The following is a 20407-nucleotide window of genomic DNA, read 5'->3' on the forward strand; positions in this document are numbered from 1 at the left end:
CTGCTTTGCCACCTGGCTTCCAGCCTTCTGCTCCCAAACACAACAGATGGAAAATTCCATCCCAGCTGAGGCACAGGAGTTTGGCTGGGAGAGTAGGAGACCTGGAACAAAGCTGAGAGAAGCTTTGTTTGATTTTATTTTACTTCACCGTCACTCTTACAGCCTTGTGAGGAGGAGTTGGGAGGGGAATGTTAGAGAACAGTAGATGCTTTCCTCCCTGCCACTGGGCAAAGAATGAGGCTAAAACCACTGGGTGAAAGGTTGATTGAGAACAAGATATTCACGTGACTTCAACATGTCACCCACAAAGTCCGTATTAATTACAAATGGAAAATGGTACCATTCCCTGGTGTGTTTCTGTTTGAGCACTCAACATCTTTATTAAGTGATCAAGCCCTAATAACACCAATAATGGGACCAACTGGTATCATGCGCTTCCTGCTGTGCTACAACTTCAAGTGCATTCTGCTAAAAACTTTAACCTGAATTTAATCAAGGGGATTGGGGGAGCGAGGATGGCAGGCTCCTCCATAACTTGAAAATAAAAGTGTATATAAGCTAACAGCTTTGCGTCAATCTAATCTCTTGGGTATGAAAATGGCATTGATGTAGGGAAACCCCTTTGTTTCTAGTAGACACGCTGAAGTATTTATGATAGATAACCGAGGCTCAGTTTTAAAAGGAACAGAAAACTTCCCTAAGCACCTGCCACAGGGTTTGCGCGTGCGCAAAGTCCTCTTTCGGAGACTTATATCGCGCAGCTGGAGGGTCAGATTGAGCGCCACGAGACGGAAATATGCAACCGCGGTTTCCGGTGAACGCGTAAGCGTCCAGAGCAGCAGAATGGAGGAGGTGCCTCACGGTGAGCGCGCGGAGGGGGCTCGGGTAGGGGGAGCTGAAAGGAGAGGAGCCATTCTAACTGTGATCCTGTCTCCGCGCAGACTGTCCAGGGGCCGACAGTGCCCAGGCAGGTCGAGGGGCCTCATGTCAGGGGTGCCCCAACCAGCGGCTCTGCGCTTCTGGAGCTGGTGCTGCCGCGGACCCGGGTGAGAAAGGGGCAAGGCTTGAATGGGAAGTGAAAAGCGCGATTCCGGAAGAGGCGGGGCGTAGGTGGAGTGGGAGGGGTAGGGATGAGTGACAGGGTTGGGGCCCAGAGGGGGCGGGCGTGAGGAACGCCTGCAGATAAGGGGCGGGGCTTGAGGAATGAGTGACAGAAGCGGAGCCCGGAGGGGAAGAACGTGGAAAAAATCGGCGGGGTCGGGGCGGAGCCTGAATCCGTGACTGGCGTGGAGTCCATAGGGGTCTCGGGAGGGGCGGGGCAGGGGTGAAAGTGGGCAGGGTGAGGGGGTGGGACGAAAAGTTTGAGTGACAGCAAGTGGAATTGGTCGGAAGGAGGGCGGCACCAGCCTGAATAGGATATAAACTTTGAAGTCAGGGAGCCTGGGCTTAGATCCTAGCTCTGCCAGCTGGTTTTTTTTTTGGACAAAATTTCCTTTCTTTTTGAGGAGCTCTTCTCCCATGAATTCAACAGAAGTATGAATTAATCACTTGCAGGCACAGTGTTCTGTGCTGGGTACACAGCTGTGATTGAGACAGATGAGGTCATCTGTCTTATTTTTAAGCCTTAACCTCTCTGACCCTCCGTTTCCACAGCAAACTGGCGAAAAACAGTTACAATGTTTTAAGGCTTTGAACTAGGAGGAAATACTGAAGACATAGTATTATAAATGTGTAATAATGATGGTTATCGTGACAGGTACTAAGTGCCTGTAGTATTTGTCAGCATCTCACTCCCAGCCCTCCTGACATTCAGGGCTGGATGATTCTTTGTTGTGAGTGTGTCTCTGCCCTGAACATAGTAGGACATTTAGCAGCATTCCTGGCCTCTACCGGCTACATGTGGGCAGCACTCCTTCCCATGGCAACCAAAAATACCCCAAGACACTGCCAAATGCGTCCTGGTGGGGTTTGCCCCCAGGTTGGGAATCACTGCTGCATTCAGAGCTGTGTTCTGGACCTGGGAATATAGTATGAACACTGCTGAGTTCCCTGCTTCATGGGCTTTATATTCTAGTAGAGAAGGAAATGGCAACCCACTCCAGTGTTCTTGCCTGGAGAATCCCAGGGACGGGGGAGCCTGGTGGGCTGCCATCTCTGGGGTCACACAGAGTCGGACACGACTGAAGTGACTTAGCAGCAGCAGCAGCAGCAGAGGAGACAAATGAGTAAACCAAGAAGTAAGGAACTCTCAGATGTGCTAGTAGCCTTGTGGGTTTGTTTTGGGGGCTTTTTTGGATTTTTTGTAGCTCTTATTACTACCATTGGTGAGGTGCTGTTTCACTCACGATCCCTTGAAATAGTCGAGCACTTACCTCCTTCCAGCCCATTGGAAGAGCGACATTCCAAGAAAGACAAATATCACATGATATTGTTTATATGTAGAATCTAAAAGAGTGGTACAAATGAACTTATATACAAGACAGAAATAGTGTCACAGATGTAGAAAACAAACTTATGGTACTGGGGCGGGGCAGGGGGGTGATAAATTGGGAGATTGAGATTGACATATACACACCACTATATATAAAATAGGTAACTAATAAGGTCCTGCCGTATAGTACAGGAAACTGAGCAGTACTCTGTAATGACCTATATGGGAAAAGAATCTTAAAGAAAAGTAGATATATGTACAGATATAACTGACTCACTTTACCGCAGAAACTAACATAACATTGTAAATCAACTCTACTGCAGTAAAAACTTAAAAACTGAAAGACTGAGTCAGGAGTTTGGTCACCTGACTTGCTTTCTTTGCAGCCATAGAGGAAATCAAAGAAAAAATGAAGACCGTGAAACACAAGATCTTGGTGTTGTCTGGGAAAGGCGGCGTTGGGAAAAGCACATTTAGTGCCCACCTGGCCCACGGCCTAGCGGAGGATGAAAACACGCAGGTGGGACCTTGGGGAAAACTGGGAGAGGCTCCTTCCTTTCTCAGGGCTCATGATGGCTGGCAGGGGGCTGACTCTTAGCAACAGCTGAATTGGCCTCTTTGGAATTTATATCCCTGCAGAGGGAACAAGGAAATGCAAGGGAGTTGAGCAATGAAATGAATATTTCATTGGATTCTCTAGCCATGAACATGGATACCAGGTGTACATTTTTCTAGTCTTGCTGATTATTTATTATGTTCAGTTCAAGCTTCTTGCTCTTTATGGGTCTTTATGAAACCCCTTTTCTGTCTTTTCTAGCCAGGGGTCTGCCAACAAGAGCCTGTCTTCTTATGGCCTGTGAGCTTTGGTGGTTTTTACGTTTATAAATGGTTGTTTTTACAATGTTACATTAGAACCTACATATCATCCTGGATTTTGCCCACAAAGCCTAAAACACTTTCCATTTGGCCCTTGAAGAAAACATTTGCTGACCCCTGACCTAGGCCATTCACTCACACCCACGTACACAGGGGACAGGAAAATTCAGATTCCCCGGGGCTGCTCTCAGAATTTCAGCTTGAATAAGAGGTATGAGAGGGAGAGGAAGAGAAAATTTTTTACCAAAAAGGTCAACTGGAAATTTGCAGTCCCTGTGATATTAAAAAAAAAGAAAATACAGGTTATTCATTGGGCCTCATACAGTTTTGCTTTGATCATAGAACATGACCCCAGTATTCACTTTGATCACTTCATGGCAAATAGATGGGGAAACAGTGTCAGACTTTATTTTTGGGGGCTCCAAAATCACTGCAGATGGTGACTGCAGCCATGAAATTAAAAGAAGCTTACTCCTTGGAAGGAAAGTTATGACCAACCTAGACTGCATATTAAAAAGCAGAGACATTACTTTGCCAACAAAGGTCCGTCTAGTCAAGGCTATGGTTTTTCCAGTGGTCATGTATGGATGTGAGAGTTGGACTGTGAAGAAAGCTGAGCACCGAAGAACTGATGCTTTTAAACTGTGGTGTTGGAGAAGATTCTTGAGAGTCCCTTGGACTGCAAGGAGATCCAACCAGTCCATTCTAAAGGAGATCAGTCCTGGGTGTTCATCGGAGGGACTGATGCTGAAGCTGAAGCTCCAATACTTTGGCCACCTCATGCGAAGAATTGACTCATTGGAAAAGACCCTGATGCTGGGAGGGATCGGGGCCAGGAGGAGAAGGGGATGACAGAGGATGAAATGCCTGGATGGCATCACCGACTGAATGGACATGAGTTTAAGGAAAACCCTGGAGTTGGTGATGGACAGGGAGGCCTGGCATGCTGTGAATCATGGGGTCGCAAAGAGTCGGACACGACTGAGCGACTGAACTGAACTGATGGTGTTATACCTGATGAAACCATGAATACTCTTTGTTTTTTTTTTTTTAAACACAGAATGCATTCCACCTTTTTGGTTTTGCCAAAACTCTGCATAGATTGCCAACTGTTTTTCCACTAGAGGACTGTTTGGGGCCTTGCAGGGGTATTCGGTATAACATAGAAACAGTTTTATTATGTTCATGTTGAAAGCCGTTCCAGACCATTTTCAGTTCTTTCCACTGCCTTGGTGTGTGCCTTCTTGCATACACTGATGAGTTTTTGAAAATTAGTTTTCTCTTTTTGCATTTTGAATGTTGAAATTTACTTTATATGTATAAAGGCTAACTTTTCACACTTGTCTTATAACTGACTAATGGCTTTTCCCTTTTATGTGGCTTTTTTATTAAGATAGTACTAGCAGGGACTGTAGAGTACTTTTAATTTAATATTGACATTTCAAAACTGCGCTATATTGCCAGTTATTTTTTTAAAACTAAAAACTGGATAAATGCCAGTACTTTCTACTTGTGTGAGATAAACCATTCTATTCCAGTATGAAATAGCATCCTAAGTTCTTAATAAAATAACGGCTAAATTTCCTGCATGAAAAAAACCCAGTAAAGGCAGCTACCGTGGGCAGGGGAATGAAGCCCACCATTCCAGCCTGCCCTCAGTGTGTGTACACACACACAGATACACAAATGCACAATGACCTCTTAGACACCTCACCGAGGACTCCAGGAATATATATATTTTTAAAATCATGGGGTTAAAAAAGAGTTGACTTTGGAGGTCAGCAAACTTTTTATATAAAGCGCCAGATGGTAATTATTTTAGGTTTTGTAGGTTATACAGTTTCTGTAGCAACTCTCAGTTCTGCCCCTTTAACACAAAAGCAGCCTGTGACTGTGGCTGTGTTCTAATAAAACTTTGAATTTCATAATTTTCACGTCATGAAATAAAAATATTCTTTTTATTTTTTTCCCCTACTCTAAAAACATAATAGCCATTCTTAGCTGTGGTCTGTACAAAAATAGGTGGCATTCTGGGTTTGGCCCCCGGGTTGCAGCTCGCCAGCCCCTGGTTTGGTGCTTTGGTTTGTAGCCCAGCTGCGCTGGTGCTGGCTGGAGAAGAACTTTGTTGCAGGAGGACTGAAATGCTGGGGAGGCCGTGGCCTTCTGGAGACCTTGCTGAGGTGGAACTAGGGGGTCTGGAAAGCTTGGTGTTTCTCTCATTGACTGTGGCTCTGAATTCCGCTTGTAACTCATTTCTCTTCTGATCGTTTTATGATGTGTGGAGCCACTCCCATTGGCCTGCCTGACGAATGTGGGCTTCTCTGAAGTCTGGTTTCTGTTACCTAAGGTGTGCTCGAGGGATCTGGTGAAAGGGAGAAGGGACTGCCTGGAGCCAGCTGGGCAGCAGGTTGGAGAAGGCGTCCTTTGGGCTCTGATGGCAGCTGGTGGAAGGTGGAGGGAGGAGGTATAGGCAGAGGCGCAGAGCCAGAACCTCCGGAGCAGACTGGACAGGCGGGCAGGGCAGGGCCGCTGCTGCTGCTGCTACAGTGGAGGAGCCGAGAATGGGGCTGGGCCAGCCCAGGAGGCTTTAACGCCCAAGGAGGACATTCCCGTGGGAAAGAGGCATGGTCTGAATGTTATTACACCAGCAGTCGAGTGTTGTCAGAAGGTGATGGTGAACCAGCAAGAAACATTGGTCTTGTCTCCATGAGGGGCCACAAGGTCACGGCTAGTGCGGTGGCTGAAACCAGTGGCAGGAAATGAGAGCAAAGCTGGGGAGATGGAGTAGCAGGGTGTCTAACTGCTGGAGAAGAGGGAGGGTCCGAAGTCTAGCTGAACCTGTGGGGCCAGAGTGGGGCGAGGTCTAGTGTGGTGGCCAAGAACACAGGCTCTAGAGTCGGTCTGCCCACCATCACCTCCCAGCACTGCCCACACCACTGCTGTAACCGTGGGCAGGTTATCAGACTCTCTGCCTCAGTGTTCTCATCTGTAAAATGGGACTCAGTCCTGAGTGAGGTGATACCTGTAGCTGTAAAATGCTTAACACGACACTAGATGCATAGGAAGTGCTCAGTCAGTGTCCCTGGTAGTCATCATCATTATTTCTTCATTCCACTCCCTGGAGTATGGAGGGGGTGAAGACCACCACGGGAATGAGTGCACGGGATATCTTTCCTGCATCTTTCACTCAAGATACCCCTTCTGTTGGGGGTGGAGGGGATGTATTAATAATTCCTTAAAAGGAAACGGGTTAAACTGTTCCCAAAAGAGAGTGAGACATTCTAGACCGAGAGGCTAGAAACTCAAGAGCCTTGACAGAAGTCTCCCATTAGGGCTGTAGGGATGGTGTAATTGCCCAGGTCCTCAGGCTCTGATGTAAAATCTCTGGACCATTAAACACACACCAGCCTGAAGCCTCAAGAATGGTCTTTAGGATGAGTTCTGTTGCATTCTTCTTGAGGTCCAGCAGAGGGCGCAGGAGGCAGATGGTGATCCAGTGTATGAACCCCTTTGCTGACCCCGGTGTGAGGTCATGTGAGGATCACAGGAGGCGATCATAAGGGATTGTTGAGAGAATGGAAGAGGGAAGCAAGAAACGAATTTGGGGCAAGTTAAAAAGTTACCCAGAGGTGCTGCACTTTGGATCTAAGACATAAGAGCTTTCAGGATGAATAGCTCTGCTCTTTAGAGAGTTTCTGAGAGCTGTGTCAGACCTTTTCACATATCACATGAGGAGAGCGGGGCATTTGGGGTGGAAAGAGTCCTCCTGGGCTGGACATGTCACTAGCAAAGAACTTCTGTGTGTTTCCTTATTCTTACTTTCTCCTTTAGAAGTTGAACCTATGCCACTGTTAACCTTCAGCATCACAGGAAAACAGGGCTTGATCAGAACTCAGCTGGAGGGTCCACTCCGGCCCTCCTAGCCAGGCCCCCGGATCCGTGGGAAGAACCCTGGTATTGGAGTCCAGAGACCTTGGTTTAAGTCCCAGCTCTCTTCCTTGCTTGTTGAACAAGTCTCTGGGCATCTCTGAACTGCAGTTTCTTCTTCGGGAAAGCAGAGTTATAATGATCACACACACACACACCCCAGACTGAGCTGCAGTTTCTTCTTTGGTAAAGCAGTTATAATGATCTCACACACACACACACACACACACACACACACACACCCCAGGACACACACACACATACACACAACCGAGGACACACACACACACACACAAAACCCAGGACACACACACACGCCCCAGGATACACACACACACACAACCCAGGACACACACACACACAACCCAGGACACACACACACACACACGCCCCAGGATACACACACACACCCCCCCCAGGACACACACACACACGCCCCAGGATACACACACACACACCCCCCAGGATACACACACACACGCCCCAGGATACACACACACACACACCCCAGGATACACACACACACACACCCCAGGACACACACACACACGCCCCAGGATACACACACACACACCCCCCAGGATACACACACACACACGCCCCAGGATACACACATACACGCCCCAGGATACACACACACACACCCCCCAGGATACACATACACACACACCTCAGGACACACACACACGCACACACACACCACCGCCCCCCACAGGATGTGGTAAAGACCAGGTAAACAGCGGCTGGACCTGAATCTGCGAACAACCTGACATCCTGGTTCATAAGCTCACCTTGAAAATAGGCCATATTGAGGGTGGCAGGGCTTGGGGGGAGCATGGGGGTGTTGATGTACTTTGCACTTGCTGGGTGTCTTGACTGTGTCTCCAAGGCCCGGAAGTGAATGTTGTAACTCTGAGACTCCACTCAGTCCATGTTCCACCTGGTTTCTCTGTGTCTTCTCCCCTCCCTTCTTTTGCTCGAACCCCGTCCCCTCCCGATAGTGCACACCCAGAGGATTGGACCTGCGTTGCGTCACTGCCCTGATCTCTTCTTGTTCCCCAGGTTGCTCTTCTAGACATCGATATATGCGGGCCGTCAATTCCCAAGATCATGGGATTGGAAGGAGAACAGGTAAGAGCAAAATTTTAAAAACGCCGGGAAATATTTTCTTATAATGAACCTGAGCCCTGAGCTGTGCACCCTAAGCCAGGGGGTCAGCGGAGCACGTGCATTTTTACCTGGATGTGACCACATCAGGGAGGGTTCAGTCGAGGGTCTACTTTTAGCAACAGCTGTGAGTTTGGGGGTGTTTTGGGGGGGGCAAGCCATCTGAGAAGTGTTCATTTCGATGCCGTCTTAGAGGGGAAGGGAAAGAGCAAGTCAAATGCAGAAGTCAGACACGAAAACTTGGTCCTGGCTGGGAAAGCTTGAGCAGGGCTGGCGAGGGCTCCGTAGGCTGGAAGCAAGGGAATCTTTCTGCCCCTGTGGTCACTGGGGAAGTGAGGGGAAGTGAGACTGCGAGGCAGGCGGGTGACGTGGGATTGGGGGACGGGGGGCAGCCGAACTAGGTGCCACCGCCTCCTCCCAACCTGGTGCACAGAGCCAGCCAGGAAGGGGCTCCCCAGGGGGTTGCGTTTTGAAGCCAGCCTGGAGGACCAGCCTTGTCCGGGGCTGTCGGGATGGGTTCGTTCTTTACGAAGCACTGGGTGCTGCCGTTCAGAGGTGAACGAGGCAGATAAAGACCCTGCCCTCATGGGAAGGATGGGTGACAATAGGAATCTACGTGAAGCGAGGGGATGGGACAGATGGCAGGGAGGGGGCCCGGGGAGCTGCTCTCTGGGAGGAGGTGGTCAAGGGCACCCTGCTCAGAGAGCCAGGAGGAAGGCATGCTGGGCTGGGGGACTGTCCTCGTACCCAGTAGCCTGTGGGGCCAGGCAGAGTGGCCCTCAGGGTGGCAGAGAGTAGCCCAGGCGGACGGGGCCAGCCCCTGGGGACTCTGCTCAGGGCTTGGCACTTGCTTCCCATGTGCTGAGAGGCGCTGATGCCATGTGGGGTCAAGGCAGAGCAGCGGGACCATGGCTCTGACTGCGTACCCGCGGGCAGCACGCTCTGGAGCGTGGGTCTCCCTTCATCGTCAGTCACACACACGTGCTACCCACTGAGCCGGCGCACAAGTCGTTTATAAAAACTGAACATTGTAAATGGTGAGAAATTCCACCCTTTTCTTCTCCTGTGCTGTTGGATCATTGGGTTTACCCCCTCTTTCAAGACCAGTGACTTACAGAATGATTATTAATAGGAATTAATGGGTTGTTTTTTTTTGAAGTATGACTTCGAAGCCAGTGACAAAGAGTCACATATTACCTGAATTGCATTTCTGTCAAATGTTGTGGACAGGCACCTCTGTAGACACAGTAGATCCATGGTGACCTAGGAGTGGGGGGAAGCGTGGTGGTTGGGGGTGACACTTGAGGGGTGCAGGGTATCTTCTTAGAGTAAACAGAATGTTCTGACGTTGATTGTGGTGATGGATGTGCAATTCTGTGACTATTCCTGAAGCCATTTAAGTGTACACTTTAACTGGGTGAACTGTGTGGTATGTGAATTATATCTGAGTCAACTGTTTACAAAAGTAAGATGTCATCAGGAAAAATGGGCCTTCTCTTTTGGCTCCAGCGTTGCCTGAAACAAATTCTAAGACTGATGTGCAGTTAGAAATTGCGTAAGTTCCAGTTTCATAGAGAAGCGTCGGAGTGGACCTCAACCCTGGCAATTTGTTGTTGCTTAGTCGCTAAGTCGTATCCAACTGTTCTTTGACCCCAGGGACTAAGGCCTGCCAGGTTTCTCTGTCCGTAGGATTCTCCAGGCAAGAATACTGGAGTGGGTTGCTATTTTCTTCTCCAGGGGATCTTCCCAACCCAGGGATGGAAGCTGAGTCTCTTGCCTTGGCAGGTGGATTCTTTACCACTCAACAACCAGGGAAGCCCTCACCCTGGCAGTTAGTGACACCTAACTGGAAAGCATCTGGGTCTTGAAATAGCCCCAGCTTCCCACCGACACCCCTTTTCCAGGCCTTGTCCCCTGGGGCAGCAGCTCAGACCACCAGCGGGAGGGTTCCGTGACCGCTGCGTCACTCAGGGGTGTCCCTCCACTCAGTTACCTGCATCTTCGCAGCAACCCCCAACCGGTTTCTGTCATGCTTTTAAAATCCCCCAGATCATACTGGACTCTGATGAACGTCGGTTCCCTGACGCGATATTTAAGCAGAGGGGAAAGCGTATGCACCCTATCATCTGTATCTCTGGCTTCCCAGGTGGTACTAGTGGTAAAGAACCCGCCTGCCAATGCAGGAGACACGAGAGACACAGGTTCCATCCCTGGGTTGGGAAGGTCCCCTGGAGGAGGGCACGGCAACCCACCCACTGCAGTATTCTTGCCTGGAAAATCCCATGGACAGAGGAGCCTGGTGGGCTGCAGCCCATAGGGTTGCGAAGAGTTGGACACGACTGAGCAACTGAGCATGCACCTGTATCGCCTAACCCTGACCCTCTGGTGTTCACTCCCTGTTAAGAATTCAGTGGCAGCCTTTAAGACAACGAATCGTAATTTATAAAACTGCCCTCTGACTGCATAAACTTTGCGTGTAAAGCATGACCAGGGTGTGTAATTTCTCACAAATGAGACAGGCTCCTGTTCCCGCAGGTTCACCAGAGCGGCTCGGGCTGGTCTCCAGTGGTGAGTGCCCACCCCAGGCCTTCCCTTCAGGGTTGTGTATACATAAGGGATAGTGGTGGGCAGTCAATCGGTGGCTATTTCTCAGTCAACGGGTAGTCACTGAGGCACTTTCCTGGGCCTGGGGGATCCAGTTACGACCAGAGATTGGCTCAGAGTAGCTCTTTCCAGTTTGTGGGCCAAACAGTTGCCACCATTGTAGATGGAAAGTAGTGATATGCAAATGAATGACTGTGGCCCTTTTCCAATAAAACTTTATGTATGAAACCAGAAGCGGGGCCAGCCAGATTAAAACAGCACGTTTGCTGTTGTTTAGTCGCTCTGTCATGCCTGCCTCTTTGCGACCTCATGGACTGCAGCACACCAGGCTTCCCTGTCCTTCACTGTCTCCCAAGTTTGCTCAAGCTCATGTCCACTGAGTCATGATGCATCCAGCCATCTCATCCTCTGTGACCTCCTTCAGAGGAGACAGTATTTGTTTATTTCAGCTGAGTTCATTGTCATTGCCACCTAGGGCCGTATGGTGATTCTTTCAATCCCCCCAAATATGGTAACCTTTTTTTTTAATGATTTTTTTGGGGGTGGGAGAGATTTAAGGATTCAAAAAGTGAATATATACTCACATCACATAGTAACTTTGCCCCCTCAATTTCTTCCGCCCGTGCTCAGACACAAGACATAGGGAAGTGCCTGGCACTGTGGTTTGAAGTAAAATGTCTCTTGCATCATCCTTTCCAGTTCCTGGAAGACAACTTGGGGGTGATGTCGGTGGGTTTCTTACTCAGCAGCCCCGACGATGCTGTCATCTGGAGGGGACCAAAGAAAAATGGTTTGTCACTCTGCTTTCTGTCTCTCATCACGTCCTTCCAGGGGCAGAAGCAAATCCCATCCCATCAGGATGGCCTGTGTCCCTGGTGGCCTCTTTCTTCACTGGTTGAAGAGAGCCCATAGAAATTCCAATTTTATGTAATAAATGTAATGTTACAAATTTTCATGTCTCTGATGGGTTTTTCTCTCCTGAAAACCCACCTAATCCTGAAATGATCCCTCTGGTGGTTTGTGCTCTTGTCAGAGAGAAGAGGATATGGGGTGAAGTCAGTATCAGTTTGATAGGGTGTCCAGGCTGCAGGTACGGAAGTGCCAACCTGGGCAAGGCTCCTCAGCCTCTGTGCTGTGATGTTCCGAGCCAGACAATCCCTTGTTGGGGAAGTTGGGGGTGGACGGTCCTCCACATCACAGGGTGTTAGCAGTTCCCTGGCCACCCTGGAGGCGAGTAGAGGACCCTCCCTAGTTTTGGACAAGCCCCCAGGCACTGCCAGACCCCACCGACGGAGCGCATAGACGAGCTGTGCGTAAGGGTCAGGAGCTGTGCTTTTGTAGGGTCAGAGGACAGGAGCCAGTGTGCATCACCGTGGCCTCCCCCACAGGCATGATCAAGCAGTTCCTCCGCGATGTGGACTGGGGCGAGGTGGACTACCTCATCGTGGACACCCCGCCCGGGACTTCAGACGAACACCTCTCAGTGGTGCAGTACCTGACCGCGGCGCACATCGACGGGGCGGTTATTATCACCACGCCGCAGGTGAGCAAGGGCCAGGCGGAGCGGGGTCCACATTGCAGCGCACTGAGGGGGCTCTTTTCTCCCACTGCCCAAGGCCCTGGGCTCCCCAACACCCTGGCTGGGATCCGCAGAAACCTTATGTTTGTCTTCAGTTCAGCCGTTGTCGGTGGACAGGGAGGCATGAGGTGGCTGGGTTGGGGGCTGGCTAGAGCAGGGGTGGAGGGGGGCCTGGCCCGAGGATGGCGGTGGAGAGAAGACGGATGCTTCAGTAGAAATGTTTCCTGATGGATATTTAACAGAGCTGGGCGACCAGCCCTGCACTTTTAGACCCTTAGACGAGCCGTGCTCTCGGGAGCAAGTCCCAAAGAAGTGACCTCAGGGACAGTGGAGCTGGGACGTCCACCCCGACGGCAGGTGCTGACAGCGGGCAAGGCTTCCCGTGTGGAGACTGTGTGCTTTCTGTGAGCCTAAAACCACTCTAAAAATGGTCAAAAGCAACAGCAGCAATCGAGTTGACACAAGAGTGGCCTCTCTAATACCACATTTACTGTGAAAGGAAGCAGAGCCCCCCTTAGGTTCAGGACGAGGGCAGTGGCCGTTCCGGAAGCGGCGAGGATGCGCTGTGTCCGCTTCTGTGTCTGTCACTTCTCCAGAAAACAGGACTTCACGCTGGGCACACCCACTCCCTCGGAGCCTTGCACATGCAGCAGCTGGCTTTCTCTGGGGGTCATTTTTGAGGAAGCAGGGCTTTTAGAGGACACTAGGGAGAGAACCAGAGGCACCCTACGGAGATGCTTAGTACCAGCAGGTTTACTTTCTAGCCAAGCCCTTTTGTCTGCACCCCAGCCTCCAAGGGCTCAAGAGGCAAACGTGGGCCTCAGGAGAATAGACTCAAAGCCTGGGTCCACTGGGGGCCCACGACTGTTAGAGCTGTGCTTGATAGCACACAACACTTGGACATGTGTCTGCAATAAAATTACAGATGGATTGGGGAGGGTACTAAGCTCTGATTACCCACGCTCCTCTCGCTGTAAGGCACATAGGGTCCAGAAGTGAATTCGCAGGGCTCCAAACCGGGTAATATTCCTTATTTTCTTTTGGTCCATAAAGTTGTGGTCATGATAACCAAGGTCAGAGGTTAGCAGACTTTTTCTGTTAAGGGCCAGAGGGGAACTATTTCAGGCTTTGCGGATCACAGGGTCTCTGTCCCAGCTCCCCAGTGGTACCATTATGGGATGAAAGTGGCCAGAGGTAATGTGGTGGTCAGGCTGTGCTCCAGAAGAACTCAATCTACGAAAACAGGGCAGCCAGGCAAGCCTGCAGGCTGCCCCCGCCCTGGGCTAAAACAGGGCTCACACATGGTTGCATGAAACACTCATGGAACGGTTGTTGTTCAGTCGCTAAGTCGTGTCTGACTCTCTGCAATTCTGCATTGGCAGGCAGGTTCTTTACCATTGAGCCACCAGGGAAGCCCTTACATACAGAGTCTCTAAAGCTTCACGACAGTGACGCCGTGGCCCTGCAGCCGTCCCTCCACCACGCAATCGTTCCCTCTTTGTGCCCAGACTCTGAAATAACCAGTCTTCTGGAACCTTAACAGGAAGTGTCACTCCAGGATGTCCGGAAAGAGATCAGCTTCTGCCACAAGGTGAAGCTGCCCATCATTGGGGTGGTGGAGAACATGAGCGGCTTCATCTGCCCCAAATGCCAGGTGAGAGCACATTCCCCCCAGGTCCCGGCCTCCACGCTTGGGGAGATGGTGGGGTCAGGTGTCTGGGAAACCATTTCTGCTTTCCCCATCATTTGGGAACTGGAATAGTTTAAAAAAAAAAAACCCTCTGTTGCCGGTTTAATGGAAATTCTTTTCACACTCAGAAGAGCCTTTTTTTATTTAAAGTTTGTTTAAAGTGTGGTCTATTCATACAATTCTGACACAAACTCAGGATTCCTCCCCCTTTCACATTGCCTTTCAGAAAGAGTCTCAGATATTCCCACCAACAACAGGGGGTGCGGAGGCCATGTGCCAGGACCTGAAGATCCCGCTGCTTGGCAAAGTGCCTCTGGATCCACGCATAGGTGGGTGCGTCCCTCCCGCATGGGGCCCGTGCGCCCTCCAGCTGAGAGCAGCAGGGAAACACGTGGGCATGTGGTGAGGGAGCAGGAGGGCCTCGGGGAGGCGGGAAGGGCCCGCAAGGGTGGAGGAGAGACTGGTCATGGAGGCACCTGGTGCAGGGGGCGGGAGGAGAGGAAGTCAGCATGGAGAGGGGCCAGGCGGGGGTGACCGGGGGGAGGAGGCGAGGGCATGTATTCGAGTCCTGTTTCACACAGGAATTAGGTCCTGACGTGAAAGTCATCGACAGAATTAGCCTTGAGAACCATGAGGAAGGGCAACCAACCTTGACCTGTCTGCAGGGAAGCCCGGCACAGCCCTCTTGATGCCCGGATGGGTGAGCAGGAGGGCACGTTGCTGGCCTGCCTTCAAGGGTTGTGCACCTCTCTGGGTACCAGAGTCCTTGGGGCCCCCATCTCCACACCACACTCACTCCAGGGCATCAGCTTGCTGCGTGGAGTTGGGGACAGCCACCCCCTCTTTCAGTGACACCCACCACCGAATTTCTTTCCCCACCATAACAGAGTCGGGCTTGCTGAAGTTAGATGTGTCTGTAATGAGGAAGTGGGGCAGTGAGGTTTTGCAGATGAGGCCTAAGGGGGCAAGGGAGACTGTCGGGGAGTTGGTGTGGACGGCTCTGCAGCCAAGCCTCACGGTTTGGACCCCAGCTGTCAGGAAATGAGACCGGGGAGGGGGTTGCTGTGTGTGTTTAGAGGCTGAGGCCGTGGGCCACTTGCACTGGTTGGGAGATGGTTAGGGCCGGACCGAGCCGGGCATCAGCGTGGAGAGGAAGGGACACAGAGAGGGGAAGCGACAGACTGGGGCAGGTGGGGAGGAGGAGGTGTCCCTGACGTCCATGCTGCCCAGCATGACCCCCCTGGGGAGCTGGGGATGCCACCCAGGGCCAGTGAGCATGGGAGAGTCGGCTCCCTGCTGGCACTGTGTGGAACGGGCAGAGCCTTAGCATGTCAGCTGGTGAGAGGTCAGGAGCAGAGGGGGCCATGTCCATGATGGGGGGACGGCCTAGAGGGGGCCGAGAGCACAGTGTGGAGGAGGCCTGCCCCGAGGAGGGGGCCGTGAAGACCCAGAGCGCCTGGGAGCCCAGCAGGGGGGGCTTCTGGAGCCTCCTCGATGGTGCCCACATCCAGCAGCACCTGTGGTACCTGGTTCCCCCCGGGAAACAACTCTGGCTGCTTTTCCAGCCTTCCCGAGTGTTGTCTTTGCATTGACCAGCGTGTCCCTTGGGGTCGTAGGAGCAGGTACCGCCCCTGGAGGCAGGCTGGCCATGCGAGCGTGCAGGGCTGGGTGGGCAGCGGGCCTGAGTGCTCACTCCCGCCAGCTGCAGGCTGTGGCGGCCTCAGTCCTCAGAGGCACTGGTAGGAGAGGTGGCTGGACGGCGGCCTCGGGGCTCAGTGCTGAGCTGCAAGGACACGGTGCCATCCAGTGGGACACTCCCGTGTGACAGGGCGCACCTCCCCAAACCTCGCCTCCAGTTGAAACCGCACAGCCGGGGGCAGCGAGCGTGGGAAGGGATGGGGGTGAACACTGCCATGGGCTGCGGCAAGGCAGACAGGGCCCAGTGAGGCTGCCAAGGCCCCCAGAACCGCTTTGTTCAGTGAGGGAGCCGCCCCATCACCAGGGAGACTGGAGGCCATGCGCAGCCCCTGTGCAAACATGCAGCGAGGGAGCTGCCAGGCTTTGGTGTCGGGATCCCAGCCCCCTGGGCCCTCGCCCCAGGCCTGGACCCCCTACCCCCATCGCCCCTCCACTGGCTCTGGGCTCGGGCAGGTCCTTGCGGGGCTCTGAGCCTCAGGCTCACGTGTTAGGTGGGGATGTGATGGAGCCACCGTGGGGGCTGCACGGGTGGATGGCGTACACGAGGGGGGTGGTCTTGGACAGGGCAGGGAGACGGTAGGTTTGTGGTGGTGGGGAGCCAACCAGAGCAAGGTGTGAGGGTTTGGGCAGGTCTCCTGGGGAGGGGAGGACGAGGAGTGAGAGGACACTGGGTGAACATCAGGAGGAAGTGGCCCCACGAGCCTTCTGTGGGACCCGTGACCTCCCAGACCTGGTCTGCGAGCAGGAACTCGGAGGCTTCCCTAGCTGCTTCTACCCGCAGTGTCCAGGCCAGTGCATGGGGCCCCTCTCAGCACCCCCAAACCCTCGGGTGTCCCTGTCCTACCCAGCAACGCGCTGGGGAGACAGTTGATCTGCAGTTGGCCTGGCCAGGGTCCCCCCAGAGGCTGGGGAGCAGCGGTGGGTTGTGGGACCACTGATCCAGCTTCTCTAGCAGGGACGGGGGCTGGGGGGGTGGGGGCAGGGTCTACTCAGGACCAGACAGGAGAGGAGCTCCCCCCGGCCCAGGACCCCCCATGCCCACCTGGATGGGTTGATGCCAAGGTGCAGTGACCTTCAAGATACAGTTACAGAGGGAGAAAGCAATGAGTGGAATATGTGCATCCTCCCAAGCATTTTTTAAAAAAATACTTGAGTGTGTATATGTATGCATACGCCACACTTACTTATTTCTAGAAAGACAGCTGACACCCCAGTAGCTTCCCTTGAACTCATTCTTCACGGTGTAACCTTCTGTCCTCCATACTCTTTCACTCTGAGTCTTCATTATCTTCTTACTGGAGAATGAATCGATCTTTTTTAAATGCAGGTTCCCGGGCCCACCCAGGAGCTGCTAAATCTGTTCTTTATGGGGCCCTGGAACCTGCATTTGCCACACTTCACCCAGAGGGTTCTCAGGCGCGCGCGCGCGCGCACACACACACACACACACACACACACACACACCAGCATTGCCCAGGCACAGGTCAGAGCCATGAGGCAACGCCAGCCCACACACATCCACACACACACACACTCACACCCACACACCCCCACACCCACACCCCCACATACACCCACACACCCACACACCCACACACACACACACACACACCAGCATTGCCCAGGCACAGGTCAGAGCCATGAGGCAACGCCAGCCCACACACCCACACCCACACCCACACACACACCCCCACACACACCCCCACACCCCCACACACACCCACCCACACCCACACCCACACACACACACACACACACCAGCATTGCCCAGGCACAGGTCAGAGCCATGAGGCAACGCCAGCCAGACTCGCTACTGGGTGGAGGGGAGGCAGGCGAGGTCCCAGAGACCCCGACGTTCTGTCTCAGCTTTGATCTTCATTACGAGAGAGGTGGGCCCGAGATCTTCGGTGTCACAGGCACAGGTTCAGGTCACCACTGTGTTCTCTTTGTGGGTTTTAATTTTTCCTTTGTTTCTTTAAGGTAAGAGCTGCGACAAAGGACAGTCTTTTTTGGTAGAAGCACCAGATTCACCAGCCACTGTCGCCTACAGAAGTATAATTCAGAGTAAGTGCTTAAGGGGACCTGTGAATCCAGAGGGCCACGGGGCCAGGAAGGGACGCACGTGAGCAGAGTGGGCTTGGGAGTGAGAAGATCCCATTCAGGGTCATGAATGGCCATGCCGCCTCCATGGGGACATGGGGGTGGAGGGGTCTGGGATGACCCCCTCAGCCCAGGAAGCCAGGAGTCTGGGAAAATCTTCCAGTCCATCAGTGTTATGAACTAAGTCATAGCTTAAAAGCACGGTGAGGGTGAAGTTTACAGTATAGGAAATATTAATGTTATACCTCAGTAAAACTGTAAAAAGAATTTAAGAAGGGGGAAAAAAAAGCACAGTGAGCCAAACCAGACCCAGATGCAGGCCTGATTCAGTCAATGGGCAGCTGTCAGAGGCCTTGAAGTTGAGGCAGATGTGTTGGTAGTTAAAGCTCCAGGCTTGTGGCTGAGCCCTGCCGGCCTAGTGAAATGGTGTCCAGTGTAAGCAGCAGCATTTCCGGGATCCTTATTCTGGAGAACGGGCCGACAGGAGGCCTCCAGCCATGGCTGTAACCACAGACGGGCAGCCAGCGTACTGGGCTCACTTGCAGAGATTCAGGGCATCAGCTGAGATGGGACTCTGGGGTGAATTAAGCCACCTGGGACTCCGCCCCATTCAGACGCGGGCTCGCCAGCACAGGGTAGGGCCACCGAAAGCCCCCAGTGCTTCTGCCCCTGCCGTCCTGTTTTCCAGGAATCCAGGAGTTCTGTAGTCAGCGTCTGCCAGAAGGAGAGAACCTCGTCGGCTCCTGAGACAGGAGGCTGTGAAAGAACGGAAGCAGCACGACCCATCCTGTCACGCCTGGCCAGCGTGGGGACAGCGCGTGGGTCACAGGCAGAAAGGGACCAGCCCCGGGCGTGGCGTGACATCACTTTTTCAGAGACACTTTAATCATCTAGCATTTGTACACCTTCCCTTTAGAACGTATGTAAAGGGCATTCTTTACAGATGCGTCATTTGAAAAATAAAAACAGCTCCTCAAACTCTGCCCCGAGGCCTGCTTCTCGTGAAACCCAGCAGCTCGTGGGTCATGGAATTCTCTTCTCTGTCGGAAGCTGTCCCGTCACAGAACATCTCACTTGCGCCTTTGCTGCCTCGGAAAATAAGCCTGAAAAAGAACCAAAGGGATAAAGGGAGGAATGTGTGGTTTCGCTGCAGCGTTGTTCTTGTGGTTTAATCACTAAGTCATGTCCAAGTCTTTGCAGCCCCCATGGGCTGTAGCCCCACCAGGCTCCTCTGTCCATGGAATGCTCCAGGCAAGAAGACTGGAGTGGGTTGCCATTTCCTACTCCAGGGAATCTTCCCAACCCAGGGGTCAAACCCGAGTCTCCTGCATTGGCAGGCGGATTCTTTACCACTGAGAGTGTAGCGCAGACCCTACGCTTTTCTCAGAGGAAAAATTCAAATAGCGACAGAGCCTCCCACTGGGGCTTGGGCCGAGCTCAGTGCACAGGATGCAGCCGCAAAGTCAAAAACCCGTGAATCACCCGCATGAACAGAACTGGGGGTCAGTGCAGACACCCCATACAGGAATTATGTGCTTACTGTATCTGGCAGTGGGCTTCCCTGGTGGCTCAGCTGGTAAAGAATCCCCCTGCAATGCAGGAGACCCAGGATTGAGCCCTGGGTCAGGAAGATCCCTGGAGGAGGGCATAGCAACCCACTCCAGTATTCTTGCCTGGAGAATCCTCATGGACAGAGGAGCCCAGCAGGCTACAGTCCATGGGGTCACAAAGAGTCGGACACAACTGACTAAGCACAGCATGTATATCTGGCAATTTCCAGTGCCAGACACAATTTGCAGGGTTTTTCAAGTTGCATGAAAGGAGAGATCCAAAGCGTAAGAGAGCCTTATTGCCCTGAGACGCTCACCGTTTGAAAGACTCCCAGGAACTGAGAGCAGCTTAGGAAAGAGGAAATTCCTGTTTCCCCTCTGACTCGGGCACGGAAGTGGAAGGGGCACACGTCCCCCTGTTCTTTCCCACTCCTCTCTTCACCTGCCCCCCTGGCCTGCCCAGGGTCAAATCTGCACCTGTTTAAGGTGAGGCAGGTGGGACCCCTCTAAAGGGCCGTGAGGCCACCCAGCCCAGGAAGGCCCAGTACACAGGTTGGTCTCCCCCCACCCCCAACTGTGCACACAGACTGCTTGGGCCCGCTGGGAGGCCCAGCTGAGCCCAGGGGAGCCACGCTTCCACGAGAGCCCCTAGCCCCGCACCGTCCAGGCCACCATCTTGACCCCACTGCTTACCTAATGCTTGTGAATCTCCAGCCCCTCGAGGCCAGGCTTCTGAAAGTCACTGGGACAGGCCTGCAAGGGGAAGAGACAGCCCTGGCTTTCTG

At 52.6% G+C, this 20407-nt stretch overlaps 2 protein-coding genes across 4 annotated transcripts in view; one reads left to right on the forward strand and one right to left on the reverse strand.

Annotated features, from left to right (window-relative positions):
* Positions 1 to 820: 820 nt before the first annotated feature.
* NUBP1 (NUBP iron-sulfur cluster assembly factor 1, cytosolic) lies at positions 821 to 19055 on the forward strand. 2 transcript variants are annotated; one of them, NM_001075295.2, is made up of 11 exons: positions 825 to 862; positions 942 to 1046; positions 2818 to 2951; positions 8297 to 8365; positions 10937 to 10969; positions 11705 to 11795; positions 12394 to 12548; positions 14128 to 14238; positions 14501 to 14603; positions 17953 to 18036; positions 18761 to 19054. In NM_001075295.2, the coding sequence occupies exons 1-11, from the start codon at positions 844 to 846 to the stop codon at positions 18817 to 18819; spliced, it is 963 nt and encodes a 320-aa protein (NP_001068763.1). In that variant the 5' UTR covers positions 825 to 843; the 3' UTR covers positions 18820 to 19054. The 2 variants fall into 2 exon arrangements, with proteins under 2 accessions (XP_024840498.1, NP_001068763.1); XM_024984730.2 differs by lacking the exon at positions 17953 to 18036 and having other exon boundaries at positions 821 to 862; positions 18761 to 19055.
* TVP23A (trans-golgi network vesicle protein 23 homolog A) overlaps positions 18926 to 20407 on the reverse strand; it is a 43900-nt gene continuing 42418 nt past the window's right edge. Inside the window, exons 8-9 of one of the 2 annotated variants that reach the window (XM_002697961.7) lie at positions 20316 to 20375; positions 19137 to 19175 (exon numbers count right to left, since the gene is read on the reverse strand). In XM_002697961.7, the coding sequence (XP_002698007.1) occupies positions 20316 to 20375 (60 nt within the window). In that variant the 3' untranslated portion in view covers positions 19137 to 19175. Of the gene's footprint in view, positions 19176 to 20315; positions 20376 to 20407 lie in introns of both variants that reach the window. The other variant, XM_024985145.2, reaches the window with a different exon arrangement.

This window comes from Bos taurus, chromosome 25, assembly GCF_002263795.3.
Source record: "Bos taurus isolate L1 Dominette 01449 registration number 42190680 breed Hereford chromosome 25, ARS-UCD2.0, whole genome shotgun sequence".
In the NCBI taxonomy this organism is placed as follows: Eukaryota; Metazoa; Chordata; class Mammalia; order Artiodactyla; family Bovidae; genus Bos; species Bos taurus.

Excerpts from the sequence above, each read along its gene's own strand:
- NUBP1 (NM_001075295.2), top strand. Across the intron at positions 11,796-12,393 it reads GAGGGGACCAAAGAAAAATG|GCATGATCAAGCAGTTCCTC; the intron begins GTTTGTCACTCT and ends CCTCCCCCACAG. Across the intron at positions 18,037-18,760 it reads CTACAGAAGTATAATTCAGA|GAATCCAGGAGTTCTGTAGT; the intron begins GTAAGTGCTTAA and ends CCTGTTTTCCAG.